Here is a 15,639-nt window from a genome sequence, read left to right on the forward strand (position 1 = left end):
TTTGGTGGTAAGCCTTTCAGTACTTTATAAACTAATAAAAGTATTTTCAGAGCTACAAGGATCCAATTTAAGGACTTTAGAATTGGGGTTTTGTGCTCTATTTTCCTAACTTTAATAAGAATGTGAGCAGTGGCATTTTGAACCAGCTGCAGGTGTCAGAATTTTTAGACAGACCTATGAGGATGAGCTGTTCCAGATCCTGTTGGGACACGATATCTTCACAACACTAATTTCCACACACACTGTGAACATTTGATTGTTACACTGTGAACATTTGATTATTATCATTTTGTTGTTTTAAAAAAAATAAAATAACAATAATAATAATAATCCGACGAAAAGCTGTAAACGGTTTCATTTACACAGGATTCAAATTTTACTCAACTTGGCCTGACCATAGACATGAACGGTCCTGACAACCAACGCTCAGTAGTTCTTCGCGGAACCATTAACCAAGGTACTCTATTCCAGCCGGATGGGTTTGTTGTATGCACCACAGCATAGAAGCAACATTTGAAATGGTAATTTCTTTGTAACATTTTATAAAAAGTTTGGGATGCGTTTCAAATAGTTTATCATTCTCCTAATCGATTAAGGAACGGCGTATTTTACAGATACTAATGACGTAATGACTATATTAACACCGCGGGTGTAACGGGGGTATTTGTCAATTTGAGCTAACATGCTCGGTGTGCCAAATAAGCCTCATTGATTCCGTTGTTTGTAATATTTTTAAATATATTTCATGTTCATGTTTTAGGCAGTTACCCTCCACACAGATCTGGGAGAGATTAAGATTGAGCTGTTCTGTGAGCGCGCCCCTAAATCGTGTGAGGTGAGTTTAAAGCTGATTTTAATCTAAGAAAGCCTCATCAATATCTGTGGAAAAGCTGTATTCACTTAATTATTATGTTTGGTCTGAGCTCAGAAAATTGAAACGTAAATGTTAGAATCTAACAACATTGAGCTCTGAGATAATCTGTTTTGTCATTAGGTACAGACAGCTTTATTACCAACTCTAGTAAAGATTTGTATAGGAGTGAATGAATGTACTCAAACTGAAGGATATTCTATTTCTATTTGTTTATTTGCCATGCAGTTGTTCAACATAAGTTTTTTCATATGTAGCAATAAAAGCTATGCGTAAAAGCATAGCTACACTGAGACATGCTACAGTGCAGGAAGAATGTATTGTAAATCTTTCTACTTTCTGTACCAGGTGTGAGAACATGTTTGTTTGCAGCCTCTTACGACAAGAAAAGTTGTAATTGAAGATACAGAGCAGCCAGTTTTGTGATTGCAAACCTAAAAAGTTAGCATAGAAAAGGCAGCAGAACACTCAATCTTGATTTCATGTTGAAATCACTGGTTTTTTATTTACTTTACAGAACTTCCTGGCTTTGTGTGCAAGTGGGTTGTACAATGGTTGCTCCTTTCATCGAAACATAAAAGGCTTTATGGTTCAAACCGGAGACCCGACAGGTATAGAGTTTATTACACACAAACATGAACACAGCGCTTTTTCTGACATTCTCACTATCTCTAGATTTTTTTCTTGATTGATTATTTGATTTTTTAAAATTCTGCAGGCACAGGCAAAGGAGGAACAAGTATATGGGGTCGTAAATTTGAAGATGAATTCAGTGAGCACTTAAAGGTGAGCAAACCACTGTTTTTTTATTTACTTTAAAGTCTCTTTGTTTGAGACCAGCTTAAACATAAGAGTGCAGCAGGATTATTTGATTTCTCTTTCTTTTTAGCACAATGTCAGAGGAGTGGTGTCGATGGCAAATAATGGCCCCAACACCAATGGTTCCCAGTTTTTCTTCACATATGCCAAACAACCTCATCTGGACATGAAGTACACAGTGTTTGGAAAGTATGAAACTTATACAATGTACAGCTGTAATGATTCTGAGATTACCTATCGATTTATTCTGATTCAAACCCAAAGGAGAGACTTTTAATACATCTTCTGAAGTTCATTTTTTTTCCCTTTATTTCCTCTCTCCTGTTGACTTGTAGGATTATCGATGGTCTGGAAACGCTGGACGAGCTGGAGAAGCTGCCAGTGAATGAGAAGACATTCCGGCCGCTGACTGAGAGCCGGATAAAGGACGTGACCATTCATGCCAACCCATTTGCTGGGTAGACGACTCTCACCACAGATATTCAGACCTGTTCTTTGTTGCTTCAGTGAGGCAGAGGATACAGGGCCTTTCCAGAGTTAAAATGGATTGCTTGTCAAAGGGAGAAAAGTAACTGCAGCAAAAAGAAAACAGTTACACCAGGCAAGAACTGACTATGAAGGTCCAAAGTTCTTAGTAGTTTTTTTGATAAGGAAATACACAACTTGATTTTAAAAAATCACACCTTGTGCTTTAGCCACTTTTTTTTAGCTCCATGTCTGAAACTCGAGGTCTTTCATAAAAAGTTTTTCTTTATTTATCTGTTCTTCTAAATTTGTTCACAATCAAGCCTGACCTGGATACATAGTCAAACCCTGCTCCTGCTTCATTTTCCATTTTTGGTCATATTAATAAAAAAGATAAATACATTTTTCAGTATACTTGTGTGTTGTCTGGTATTGCATAATGCTATTGAGAAAACTTGCTGAGAAGCTTAAGTTTTTACGGAATTACAGGTGCATCTCACTTTATTGGAATGTCATTGAAAAGTTTATCAATTTCTATAATTTAGCTCAACAAGTCAAACTCCTATTGATTCATTGGATATATTTCATGCACTTTGTTTCTGTTTGAAAATTGATATTCTATATTACATTAAAAATGAAATATTTTAATTCATAAATGATGACCTAGTGAAAAAGAAATGTGCTCTGTGTCCCCAATACTTGATCAGGGATCCTTCTTGTATTAATGCGTAGGTGCAGCATTGCATGGACACAATCTGCCTGACGTTATATATGTTTTCAAGACTACTGCTGAAAAGTTACAAGTTTAAAAACAAACTGAATCCACTTTAAATACTTTGTTGGTTATTTAAATGGACTTATTTTAGCTTTAATCATGTCATAATGTTATTACGACAAACCTGGAGTGTTCCTTTGTCTGTTTCTAGCATGTTTGAAGAATTTATTATTGGATTAAAATAGTATCCAATAATTCCAGGAAGGTAAGTGATACCAAAACTTTTGTTTCTACCTTTTTCATGTTCTCAGGGGATGTGGGGTTTTGTTACCTGTACACAGGGGTGTACAAACTTTTTGCCATGTGACCATAATAACACATTTTAATTTCAAACTGAAAACAAATGTTGCGTTGTACAAACATATTCCATTTATAGAAATACTGTCACAATTCTGTGAAATACCATAATTTGGGGCAAATTTGCACCACTCTTGAATAGTAGTTGCAAATGACCTTGTGGTCAGTCTTATGACGCCATAGTTATTAAAATAAACAAAAATAAACTACCAAATTATATCACCGCGTGTAATAACTCTAAAAGACAAAAGTTTTACTTTTAGAATTGATTCATGTTTTTTTAGGAGGCACCTGTAGCTCCTGTTCGCATAATAAACTAAAACTCTGGTGCTGGTTTGTCATATTACGTCATCACTGGTGGACAGACCTTGCTGGTCCTGGATTAGAAACCATAGACATAAGCAAAACGTTCAAAAATGGCTTCAGAAGACGCGTTTAAAGTAAGTCGTACTTTAAGATGGTTAATTCGCGTTTTTCGTTAAATGCAGTTGAAGAAAAGCTTCCTTCTGCATGTTTGTTTACCTTGTGTACAGTCATCTGATAGTTTCAGTTTCTATGTTGGGTTTTTTTTGTTTTTTTGCAGGTGTCATCACTGAGGGGGAAGGTGTCCCTGATAACGGGAGCCAGCTCGGGGATCGGGGCTGGTACCAGCGTGCTGTTCGCTAAACTCGGAGCTCTGCTGGCTCTGAACGGCCGAGACGTGCAGAACCTGCAGAAAGTAGCCAAGCAGTGCGTCGAATGTGGCGCTGCTGAGGTACACTCTTTTCCTAGGATCTGTGTACAAATTTGCATTGAGCCAAAAGTATAAACAGGTGCATTAAAACAATTTCCGTTTATAACCCCGAGAATTAGCCAATATTTAGTAAATATGAGCAGATTGGCTAGGGTTTCAGTATTTTTTAAACATATTTATTTCTTATCAAAGTTTTTTATGAATGAAAACTCTCTGAATGATCTACGACTGATTCACCATAACTACATTTTTCTGCTTCAAGTTTGTATTGTAAAAAAAACATTTTACTGCAAGTGTAAAATTTTGACTTTCTTTTTTATCAAATGAATAATAATATAGTGTCAGTTTTCTTCTACAGCCTCTGCTTGTTCCTGGAGACCTGACTGATGAAGACACAGTGAGGAAGACTGTGGAACAAACCATTAGCCGCTTTGGCCGGCTGGATGTCCTGGTTAACAGCGCTGGCATCCTGGCTATGGGCAGCATTGAGACCTCAGACTTGGCTCAGTATGACAAGGTCATGAATGTTAACGTCAGGTAGGATTCACGGGAGACACCATTCAAATGCATGTGGATGTAGATCAAATATATATTTAGAAAGTCAGCTCAACTCAATTTTGGATTTATATTTCTGTGTACAAAATACATAGAAATGCATTCTTAAAATCTCTAATCAGTCGGTTATTTTCAGTCTCAGATACTCAGAAAATTGTGATACTCAGTTTCACACTGATTTAGATGTTGCAAAAGAAACTTTTCTCATGAGATTAAAATCAATCAGATGTTGATTTTTTTGTCTTTAAAAGGTAATTTTGTGTCGTCCAACCAAAAGATGCTTTAACGCTTTAGTCCAGTTTATGTGACCTCAGGGTGCCTGCAAGGCAGCTGCGTTTATTTATTTTGATAATTTAGAAGTTTTGTTTGTAGGTAGAGTTTAAACAGTGTTTTATGCCTTGCTGCATTTTCCTCTGCACTGTGATTTCTCTTTATTCCAGAGCTTTCTTAGGGGCCTCCAAGCCATTTAATATTTATTTTCAGCCTCGTCTGTTGTGTTGCATACCTAATGAGTTTGTCTGATTTTTATGTTGATTGTTTCTAATAATAGACTTTATGTATTTCTCCCAGAGTGGTCTTTAATCTTAAATATCTGATGGCTGAAACTTTCAGCCATCAGATATTGTTGCTTACAGATTTCATGTTTCAATACATTTGGAATTGTAAGATTTAAAATTCAACTATTTTATTTAGGGCTGTTTGTTATAAGAGCCCATGTGATTTTCTGTAAAATACAGATGGGTTTTGGTCAGTTTCAAATATCATAGAGAAGTTTATTTATTTCAATAAATTAGCTGAAAGAGTGAAACAGATCGGTACATGGGGTGCTAAGGAAGCACCGGATGCTTTAATAGCATTCTTTAGCTTGCCTGCATTGTTGTGTTCAGCTTATCTCATCCTCTTATTGAAAAACATTCCATATAATCACTATTGGGTTTCCATGTGTTTCCTGGCAAGTCAAACACAGATATTCCCTAGTCAATAATCAAGATGAAATCTGCATCTTCAGAAAGCTTTTCAGCAGAGGGAAGGACAAATGTCTGCAAAAATTACTGGAAGCAAAAAGGTTTTAATCATTTTTTAATTTCCCTTCATGCACCTTGAAAGAATAATGGAAGTTTGTATCCTTTATTGTATGAACTCCTAATGCTGTTTTTGATTATGTGCAGCCATTGAGTACAGTTAAAAAAAATCCCATTAGGCATTAATAGATTACATTCATTATAATATGAAAGTTTCACATCATTTAAAGAATTATGAATACAATTTAGGAGAAAGAAAGAGAGTTTTTTAATCATAACCTTGTGTTTCTGTTTTCCATGTGATAAAAATTCATTATCTTCTCCTTGAGTTGTTACTGCTGCAGCAGCAGCTCTGGGCAAAAGACTTTTATTGCCTTCTCGATTATTAAAAGAACGACTCTCAGGAATAATCTGATTGGTTTCAGTTGTTTTTATTTCTTGTGTTCTCCTTTATATGTCAGATGATGAGTCTAGGGGGAAATTTGTAGTTTAGCATTTGGTATTTTTGTATCACGTGTTTTACAGTTTTAAAACTACAAGGAAAAAAATCTTCTCAAAAAATACCTGAGGGTTCTTTCATGTTGCTTGTATCCTGATAGGTTTAGTCTAATTTTTCCTCAGCATCCAGTCTGTCATCACTTAAGTCATTTTGCATTAATTATACCATTATACCATTAATTATATATATATATATGTTATATTAAAACATTCTTTATTAGAAGAGTGTGGGGAGGGCTTTACCTTATCAAGTTTATTGTTTTTACTGTTAGTGCCTTATATATAGCTTTAGTTTGCAAGAAAGTAGGATGCTGATACTAAAGCTGTGCAAAAGGCACCAAGTCTAGTGTAACTGAATCAGGTGAACTAACCCTTTAAATTGTATTTTGAAAAGGCATATAAGAAATACAATTTTCACTTCTTTAGATAATAAAACAAATTCTTACATGTCTTCCAATTCCATTCAAAAATGTAAAAAAAAAAAAACTTTTATTCTTCTGATAATTGAATCAATGAATTTGTTTGTTTTATCACTTAATATCATTAAAAGCAGTTTATTATTTTTTAAAGCCATATGATCTATCTCTATACCCTCTTCTTTTATTGGTACCCCTGTTAAAGATGTGTAAAACGTCCAAAAATAAATTAATCTTTTATTGCAGTAGCATAATCTCTCACTAAGCAATAAACTTCTTCATTTTGTTGTTTACAGTGTGAGGTAAATTCTAGAAGGTTTAAGCAAATTTCACATTTTTAAGTTTGTGGAAAATAGGACTAAAAATGTTTTTTCCTTCCATCAATCCTAAACAACTAGCTAGCATGAAGATGTTATTTTAAGTTTTTATGGAGACTTGTTGACACCAATGCTATTCTTTTCTGCAGTTCAATGTCAACATTCGAGATTTTTCTTAACCTCTCAACATCTTCCATGTTGTACATGGTGACAGGATGAACATGACACTCATGCACCTGGTGGACAGAGTCTAAGAAATGAGGTCTCTGTAGTTTTATATTTACACCCCAGATAAAAACAGTCTTGGATTACTAATTAAAATAATCTAATCAGCTGAAACATTTAAAGTATAGATAATAATAATAATGATTTGATTACGTTTATTTTTAGAGGCTGTTAGAGGCAGTGATAATTGTGGCATCTGTGACTTTATAAAAATGAAAAAACCCTGTTAGGAATTTTTTCATTAGTATTTGGTTGCATGTCCCTTGGCCATTTTCACGGCAACTAGGCGCTTTTGGTAGCCATCCACAAGCTCCTGGCAAGCTTCAGGTCGAATGTTTGACCACTCTTCTTGACAGAATTGGTGCCGTTCAGCTAAATGTGATGGTTTTCTTGCATGAACCTGTTTCTTTAGCACTGTCCACATGTTCTCAATGGGGTTAAAGTCAGGACTTTGGGAAGGCCATTCTAAAACCTTAATTCTAGCCTGGTTTAGCCATTCCTTTACCACTTTTGATGTGTGTTTTGGGTCATTGTCCTGTTGGAACACCCAACTGCGCCCAAGACCCAACCTTCGGGCTGATGGTCTTAAGTTTTCCTGCAGAATTTTTATAGGTAATCCTCCTTCTTCATTATCCCATTTACTTTCTGCAAAGAACCAGTTCCACTGGCAGCAAAACAGCCCCAGAGCATAATACTACCACCACCATGCTTGACAGTAGGCATGGTGTTCCTGGGATTAAAGGCCTCACCTTTTCTCCTCCAAACATATTGCTGGGTGTTGTGGCCAAACAGCTCAATTTTTGTTTCGTCTGACCACAGAACTTTCCTCCAGAAGGTTTTATCTTTGTCCATGTGATCAGCAGCAAACTTCAGCCGAGTCTTAAGGTGCCTTTTCTGTAGCAAGGGCTTCTTTCTTGCACGGCAGCCTCTCAGTCCATGGCGATGTAAAACACGCTTGACTGTGGAGACTGACACCTGTGTTCCATCAGCTTCCAAATCCTTGCAGACCTGCTTTTTGGTGATTCTTGGTTGACTCTTGACCATCCTGACCAATCTCCTCTCGGCAGCATGTGATAGCTTGCGTTTTCTTCCTGATCGTGGCAGTGACACAACTGTTCCATGCACTTTATACTTGCGAATAATTGTCTGCACAGTTGCTCTTGGGACCTGTAGCTGCTTTGAAATGGCTCCAAGTGACTTCCCTGACTTGTTCAAGTCAATAATTCGCTTTTTCAGATCCACACTGAGTTCCTTTGACTTTCCCATTGTAGCTTTTGTGGCTGAGTCTAATCACTGGGTCAAATGAGCCCTATTTAAATGGGCTCATGAGACGTCAACAGCTGTAGTCAATCAGAATCACTTACAAGAAGTGAAGAGGCCATGACATGAAGCTAATTTGATTGACACAACTCTCTACATCACCAAAACAACCAAATACTAATGTTGCTGTATGTATATTTTTGACTCAGCAGATTTGGTGACATTTTCAGCAGACCCATAATAAATTTATGAAAGAACCAAACTTTATGACTGTTTTTTTTGTGACAAACAGGTATGTGTTCCGATCACTCTGTCACAGAAAAATAAGAGTTGTAGAACTTATTGGAAACTCAAGATAGCCATGACATTATGTTTTTTACAAGTGTATGTAAACTTTGGACCACAACTGTAGATAAAACACTTGAACTTGTTTGTGCTTTAACATAGAAAGTACTCCAGGGCCAGTGATTCTTTGTTTTTTTTTTGTTTTTTTGTATTCCTGTTTGAATCCATATTTCTGTATATAAACTACAAATGTTTTAGTTTGAGACAATTGTTGTTGTGAATGAGTGCTATATAAATAAACTAAGATGAACTGAAATGAAGGACAAAGAGACCTTTGGAGTAGCATTTCATGTGTTTTCTCTCTCTTGTCTCATTTATCACACTTTCTAGAACATCAATTCAATTTGTGTGTTAAATGAAGGTGAACATTGAAAGAAAACAGCATGTCATAAAAAAAAACCCAATTTCCTTTACCCACATATTTCCAAACAGCATTAATTCAACACAAACATCAGATCTCAGCAGCAGCAAAAAGCCGTCTGACACAAATCGTGTGAATGTTTGTGGGCAGGTGTGATATTGCTGTTATCACACTACTGAATCCAGTCACAGATGTGGGATTATTTTCCCTTCAGCAATAATAATACCCTTGCTGACAAGGAATCTGTCCCTTTTTACCCACTTTTAGATGATGGTGACTTCATATTTGATTCTTAAGCTGATTTTTCCGGCACTATATCTTTTCTGTTTCCCTGATCAGATCGGTCTACCACCTGACTCAGCTCTGTGTACCCCACCTGATCAAGACCAAAGGCTCCATCGTCAATGTTTCCAGTGTGAATGGACAGAGATCTGTGGGTATCCTTCTTAAACAACTATTTTTACATGGTGTATAGCTTTTAGTTATCCTTATATTTTATATTGTTTTCTACTGAAATTAGATTTTTTGTGTGATTTGATTGCCATTGTGAGTTGTTTACTGCAGTTTGCAGTTTTGTTTTGTGCTGCTGTGATACATAGATTTTCCTGTGGAGGGATTGATAAGTTCATCCATCGGGATGCAAACTATTAATGAAAACACTGTAAAGCATGTGCATCATATGTTTTGTTTTAAACGTTGTAAAAATTGAGATGTGTGTTCTTTTCAGTTCCCTGGTGTGTTGGCGTACTGCATGTCCAAATCCGCCATTGACCAGTTTACACGTTGTATAGCTCTTGGTAAGATAAATATTGTTTTTAATAGAAAGTACTGCACTGCACTTAAATGTACTGAGCATTATATGACTGCTTCATTTTACCTGTAGAGCTGGCATCGAAGCAAGTCAGAGTAAACTCTGTCTGGTACGTGACTGGAAGCTCTTACTGTTTCTTTTTCTGAAATTATTACTTTCACAGAACTAAATAGTCCGTTCTATATTATAAGATGTTTATTCTGTATTTGTGTTTTTAATCTCTTTAGTCCTGGAGTGATTATCACAGATGTCCACAGAAGAGCTGGGCTGGATGAGGACCAGTATACCCAGGTAATAAAACAACAAATGCTGGTCGAACTGAGTCTATTTTGCATGAGGGACTTTTAAACAGACAGCCTTTTATGTTCTTGGTGTCTGTTTTACCTGATGTAGGCTTTTTTGAAACAAATTTCAAATTGCAATCTGTGTAAATTGGCCTGCAAGCACACCACTGTTAAAACAGATTTATTATACTGCGTTGTAAATAAAGGAAAGCTGTGTAAAACAGTGAGTAGTTGTAACACTTCTTTTCCTGACCGGCTCAAGTCACAAGATCATAAAAAGCAATGAATGGAATTGGTCAGTTGTTTGATTAAATATTAGGGCTCGTAACAGTCCATTTATCGGTACCAATTGCAGTTTACTCATGCTTCATTTATTATACGTTCTAACAAATATTTGATTATTAAAAATATTAGCTGTTACAGTCTGAATTGGATTTCATTGTTACATAAATTTGCCCAACACTCTTCACACATCCAAACATCCTTGTTGACTTTCCATCCGCAGTTTCTTGAAAAGTGCAAACAGACGCACGCCCTTGGCCGGCCGGGTGAGGTGGAAGAAGTGGCGCACAGCATTGCCTTCCTGGCGTCCGACGCTGCCAGCTTCATCACTGGAGTGAACCTACCGATTGATGGGGGTCGCCATGCCATGTGCCCACGATGAGGGATGTTAACATGCAAAAGCCTAAGAATAAAGGCATTTTGAATAAAGTGTCTCAGTAATTTTTTTTTTTTTGGTTTGTTTGTTTTATCACAGAAGATAGGAAGGAAAAGTAGGCGTATTATAGTAATTTAGAGTCATTTAATTTAGAGTCATTTTATCAAATGTAACCATTTTGGCCAACTAAAATGTAATAAAGTGTAATATTGTTGGATGTAATAACATTTTGTCAGTTAATATGTTAAAGGTATAGCATTAAAAAATGTATTGTAAATCTAACATACGCAGCTGACATGTCAATAGGGCTTTATGACTCTTTGTTTTTCATACAGTTGGCTCATTAAAAATAGGAAAATGAGTGCTATATAGTGTACTCATTGTATTCTTTTAAATATTTAATCAAACGTTTTTACTATGCAAGTTTACAACTTCATGTAAACTTGGATATTTAACACTGTGAGGATCATTGAGTTGTGTTTTTCATATTCTTTGAAATTTAAATTATTTTATCTTGTCAAAACATGTATTATATAAAAGCTGTTTCTAAAGAGTTTCACACTTTATCTCAATTACCTGTGAAGTCATTAAAACTTTATTCAGCATAAAAAAAAAAGATTGTTCACACAACAAAAACTGATATTTACATTGTATTCTGTCATGTTAGAAATCCTCTGAGTTCACAGACTGGTGAGACCAATCATATTTGTTGCATCTTAAATAACCTTTAAAGCGCTGGTATCTGCTTCTGAGGTGGCGAGCTAATGAATATTTAAATAAGTTTTAAATAGAAATTATTGATACTAAATGGTTGCAGATAATAAACTTACATTTGACAAGAAAAACTTATCTTATGGTATTGAAAATTATACAAATAATCGTTAAACTGTCAAGATGATACTTCAAGAAATTGTGTGTGTGTGTATACTTTACATTCTTCCCTTTTAAAACACAGAGATAGCTCGGATGAGCGCTGACAAGAGTTTATCCCCAGAGTGTGCACAGCTTTAGCACCAGGTGTCACCTCTATGTTGTCCCAGATTAGATCAGGTCGTGGCTTCAGTTTGCATCGAGTTGAGCGGTGCAGAGCGAGGTAGCATTTTTGACATCTTTGCTCCACGTTTGCACTAAAAGTGCCACACAACACTGTGAACATACCTGCACGAACACTCATCACCGAGCTGCTAATTGAGGCTCACGCAGAAACACCTGGAGTAACATTGGATACCTGAATGGGTGATATGACTGTATATCCCTACACGTTGCAAACTATAGCAATTGCACTTCAACACAGTACAGAGTACATTTACATCTATAAATAGTTTCATTTCAAGATGTATAATTTCCATATTTTTGTACAATTTTTTGCAGAACGGTTCGTCAGACCATGAATAAAAATATACAACAAGGTTTCAGAGATGACAAGTTTAAGATGCTCATCTAATTTTTCCGAAGGAAGCATCCGGCTCTTGTATCACACAACCAAGTCTTTGTTTTCAGTTGGGCCAGAAGTTTTATCTCTGCAATTTCAATGAGCTGTCTTTTTATAGTGTCCCTGCTGTTGTTTTTGTCTTGTTGTTTTTATTTTGCAGTCCAAGCATTTTTCATAGGTAGGGTGGAGGGCTTCGTTGTTTTCGAAAGTACAAAATCTTTGATGTTCTTCCTCCGTTTCAAAGCTTTCATGCAGTCGCTCCTTTGTGAAGTGTTCAGAGTCGGCGCTACAGGAAGCAAACAGGTCCGACCTCGAGGTGAAACCGCGCGCCGGGCTCTGTGGTTGGCAAATTGTGCACATCTATGATGGGAAGCAAAGTTGGGTCTTGGCTCTGGAAGATGAAGTGGGTCTGATGCCAGCGTCCGTCTCTGATCTGAAAGATACAATTATATAACAACACATGAGGCAGAAGACAAAATGATGGCAAAATCCAGTTCTACCTTTTCTACAGGAATATCGAAAGTGGAGGCAAATTTCTAATTTCTATTCCAGAGATTAACGCAAGTGGAGTAGATCTAAATTTTATCAGCTTTTCTTTTTTATATATTCATATATATACAGTACAGACCAAAAGTTTGGACACACCTTTTAGTTCAATGAGTTTCCTTTATTTTCATGACTATTGACATTTTAGATTCACACTGAAGGCATCAAAACTATGAATAACACATGTGGAAATATGCACTAAACAAAAAAGTGTAAAACAACTGAAAATACCCCTTATATTCTAGTTTCTTCGAAGTAGCAACCTTTTGCTGTGATTACTGCTTTGCACACACTTTTCTTGATGAGCTTCAAGAGGTCGTCACCTGAAATGGTTTCCACTTCATAGGTGCCCTGTCAGGTTAATAAGTGGGATTTCTTGCCTTATAAATAATCATGAAAATAAAGAAAAACCATTGAATTAGAAAGGTGTGTCCAAACTTTTGGTCTGTACTGTACATATATACAACCTGCCTTTTTATTAAAAGATCACCAGTCACTTTGAATAATGAACAGAGCTACCAGGTAACAATTTCCAGTAGAAATGGTCCCTTTGCTTTTTGTACTGTGCATCCAGAAAGTATTCAAAGCAGAGATATCCTGGATCAAAACTTGCTCCAGGGTGCACAAGGCACATGGTGAAGATCTCATGGTTTAATGGAGCTTGAAAAGTTCTGCAAAGAAGAATGGGCCAAATTGCCTAAAGATCGGTGAGCTAAGCTAAGATCGGTGAGTTTGTAATTGCTGCCAAAATTTGATCAAGAAAGTGTAAGTAAAGGCTGTGAATATGATCATAAATTAGATTTCTTGGTTTTCAATTTAATAAAACATTCAAAAGATAGAAGGGATAAATTTGAAACAATTTGTAATAAAGCTGTAGCATAAAATGTTTTAAAAAATAAAGAGATGTGAAAACTTTATAGATGAACAGAGAAGTTCAAATGATCACAGGCGTGAATGGCATATGTTTTCTGGAGAACTCGAAGCAACTTCTCCTTGCTTCAAAAAAAATGTATTTGGGAGTGATGTTCTATAGACTGAGACATTTTGAGGACAAACTTGCTTCTTTATGTGCAGAAGAGTTGTAAATTTACTCTCTGCGCATCTGGAAAGTCTGTTGTGTTAAATTTTTCTAAACACACACCAAATGTGGTTTTGGCCATTGTGCACAAACACTCAAGGATCACATAATTAAATACCTGTTCAATTACCCTACAAAAATATTGACTCAACCAATCACAGGATAGTAATTTAACTCCTGTAAACATTAAGACATGGTAAAAGCAACTTGTTTAAGGTCAAATTAGGCTTCAGAAGGGGGACCAGGAGATTTCAGTGACTTGCATTGTTGCCATGTTCAAACATTGTCTGAGTATTGTAGAAACTGCTAATCTACTGGTCTTGAAAATAGAACACAAATCTCCACAGTCACCAGACCTCAACCCAAAGCAATTCTGGGATGTGGTGGAACAGGAAATTCCCCCCATGGATCAGATTACAAATCTGCAGTAACTGCATTATGCCATCATGTCAATGTGCACCGAAATCTCTGAAGAATGTTTTTACCACTTCAGAATCTACAATGCAAATGAAGAATTAAGAACAATCTATACGAAAATGGTGATCCGACCTAGTAATACAGTAGGTGGCCAATACAGTGAAGAGTGAATGTATTTCTTTCTTGGTGGAGACCTGTTATTGATTAGTATGTCTAATGTAATATCTGACTTTAGCTAAATAAACCAAAATAAGACAAAAAACCAAGACCCAACTATCAAAAAATTGAAGTCATGCAAATTGCCTCTGTGCCCCAGTCTCTGTTATTGTGCAGGAGCCTGCTGCAGGCAAGCCAGTTTGTGTTTGCAGCTACAGCAGAGACAAACATTAGATTAATGCTGCAGCTTAATGCATTCTGCCATTTCTAATTGAAATGTAAAAGGAGATCATTTGTTTTTTTTTTTGTTTTTTTTTTAATTAAATTTCAAACTAGTATCTCTATCAAAGAAAACACCATGTTACTTGCTTGATATCAATATAATTTGCGCATTTCTAATGAAAGGCTAAAATTGTGGTTCAGCTTAACTATCTAAAACGGTGTAGCAGAATCCCTTTAAAAGCTACATTATGTTTCATTCATGCACAAATTGGTAAAAATGTCTAACATTTTATGTATTTATGTATCCAATTAAAAAGCTATTGTTTACTGTTTAGCGATACAATGGATGGGAAATTGCTTAGTTTATGACTTTTAGTTGAGCCAGTTCTACAGAAGGTGTTTTTTTAAAACAACCTTTCCCTTTCCTTCTTTAATGCATCTTCCTTATAGAGGATTGTTTCTCATAAAGTCTGTCCACGTAAAAATGCAAAAACACAATAAAAAACTAAACTGAAATGCTGTCAGCAGCTGCCAAGCTAACAGACCCTTTCCATCTTTTACTTCTTTGTGTTTTATGGTTGATTGCAAAAAACAATTATACTGCCAGCTTCTGCACCAGAGGAATCACCTCCTGTAAACAAAGGCGATTGCACTGCAAACTTGCCAAAAGTCTCTTGTTTTCCTGTCTAGACATCAATACTGCAAACAAGAATTAATGAAAATCTTAACCCTGAAGGGAGCTTTCCAAAACGTTTGTTTTCTGCGAAGATGAAAGGCAAAAGCAGAAACAAAATTAGCTTCAACTGTGTGCAGGAAAAGCTTTGAAAAATGCTTCATAAATAAGGGTTGCTGCTGAATAAATTTGTCAAAGTTAAATCCTTGACCTTAATCAGCCATACTATATTGAATGTGAACCAAAATCAGTTAATTTGAGAATTGTGCACCTCATCACACAATTTAGGCAGCAACTTAACTTTTAGCAATTAAAGTTGATTATTAAAGCTTTAATATTGGGGTTATTTGAACCCCAATAAGGTGTAAAATGAGGGATCTGAGGAACTTTGTTAGAAGTCTAA

The 15,639-nt window shown here is 36.0% G+C and overlaps 3 protein-coding genes across 4 annotated transcripts in view; 2 read left to right on the forward strand and 1 right to left on the reverse strand.

Moving 5' to 3' along the window:
* The first annotated feature begins 463 nt into the window (after window positions 1–463).
* On the forward strand, window positions 464–2,557 carry ppil3 (peptidylprolyl isomerase like 3). Its single transcript, XM_005801000.3, has 6 exons — window positions 464–521; window positions 761–835; window positions 1,389–1,482; window positions 1,590–1,657; window positions 1,761–1,879; window positions 2,026–2,557. The coding sequence occupies exons 1-6, from the start codon at window positions 489–491 to the stop codon at window positions 2,150–2,152; spliced, it is 516 nt and encodes a 171-aa protein (XP_005801057.2). The 5' UTR covers window positions 464–488; the 3' UTR covers window positions 2,153–2,557.
* Window positions 2,558–3,416: 859 nt separating this feature from the next.
* LOC102235214 (3-oxoacyl-[acyl-carrier-protein] reductase FabG-like) lies at window positions 3,417–10,765 on the forward strand. Its single transcript, XM_005800999.3, has 8 exons — window positions 3,417–3,667; window positions 3,811–3,981; window positions 4,319–4,497; window positions 9,299–9,392; window positions 9,687–9,756; window positions 9,843–9,879; window positions 9,998–10,061; window positions 10,560–10,765. Exons 1-8 carry the CDS (start codon window positions 3,644–3,646, stop codon window positions 10,716–10,718), a joined length of 798 nt encoding a protein of 265 aa, XP_005801056.1. The 5' UTR covers window positions 3,417–3,643; the 3' UTR covers window positions 10,719–10,765.
* A 94-nt stretch (window positions 10,766–10,859) lies between these two features.
* LOC102222437 (collagen alpha-1(XXVII) chain B-like) overlaps window positions 10,860–15,639 on the reverse strand; it is an 81,756-nt gene continuing 76,976 nt past the window's right edge. For both annotated transcript variants that reach the window (XM_023343772.1, XM_023343771.1), the window contains exon 61: window positions 10,860–12,577. In XM_023343772.1, coding sequence (XP_023199540.1) covers window positions 12,431–12,577 — 147 coding nt within the window. In that variant the 3' untranslated portion in view covers window positions 10,860–12,430. The remainder of the gene's footprint in view (window positions 12,578–15,639) is intronic.

Source organism: Xiphophorus maculatus, chromosome 12 (genome assembly GCF_002775205.1).
Source record: "Xiphophorus maculatus strain JP 163 A chromosome 12, X_maculatus-5.0-male, whole genome shotgun sequence".
NCBI lineage: Eukaryota > Metazoa > Chordata > Actinopteri > Cyprinodontiformes > Poeciliidae > Xiphophorus > Xiphophorus maculatus.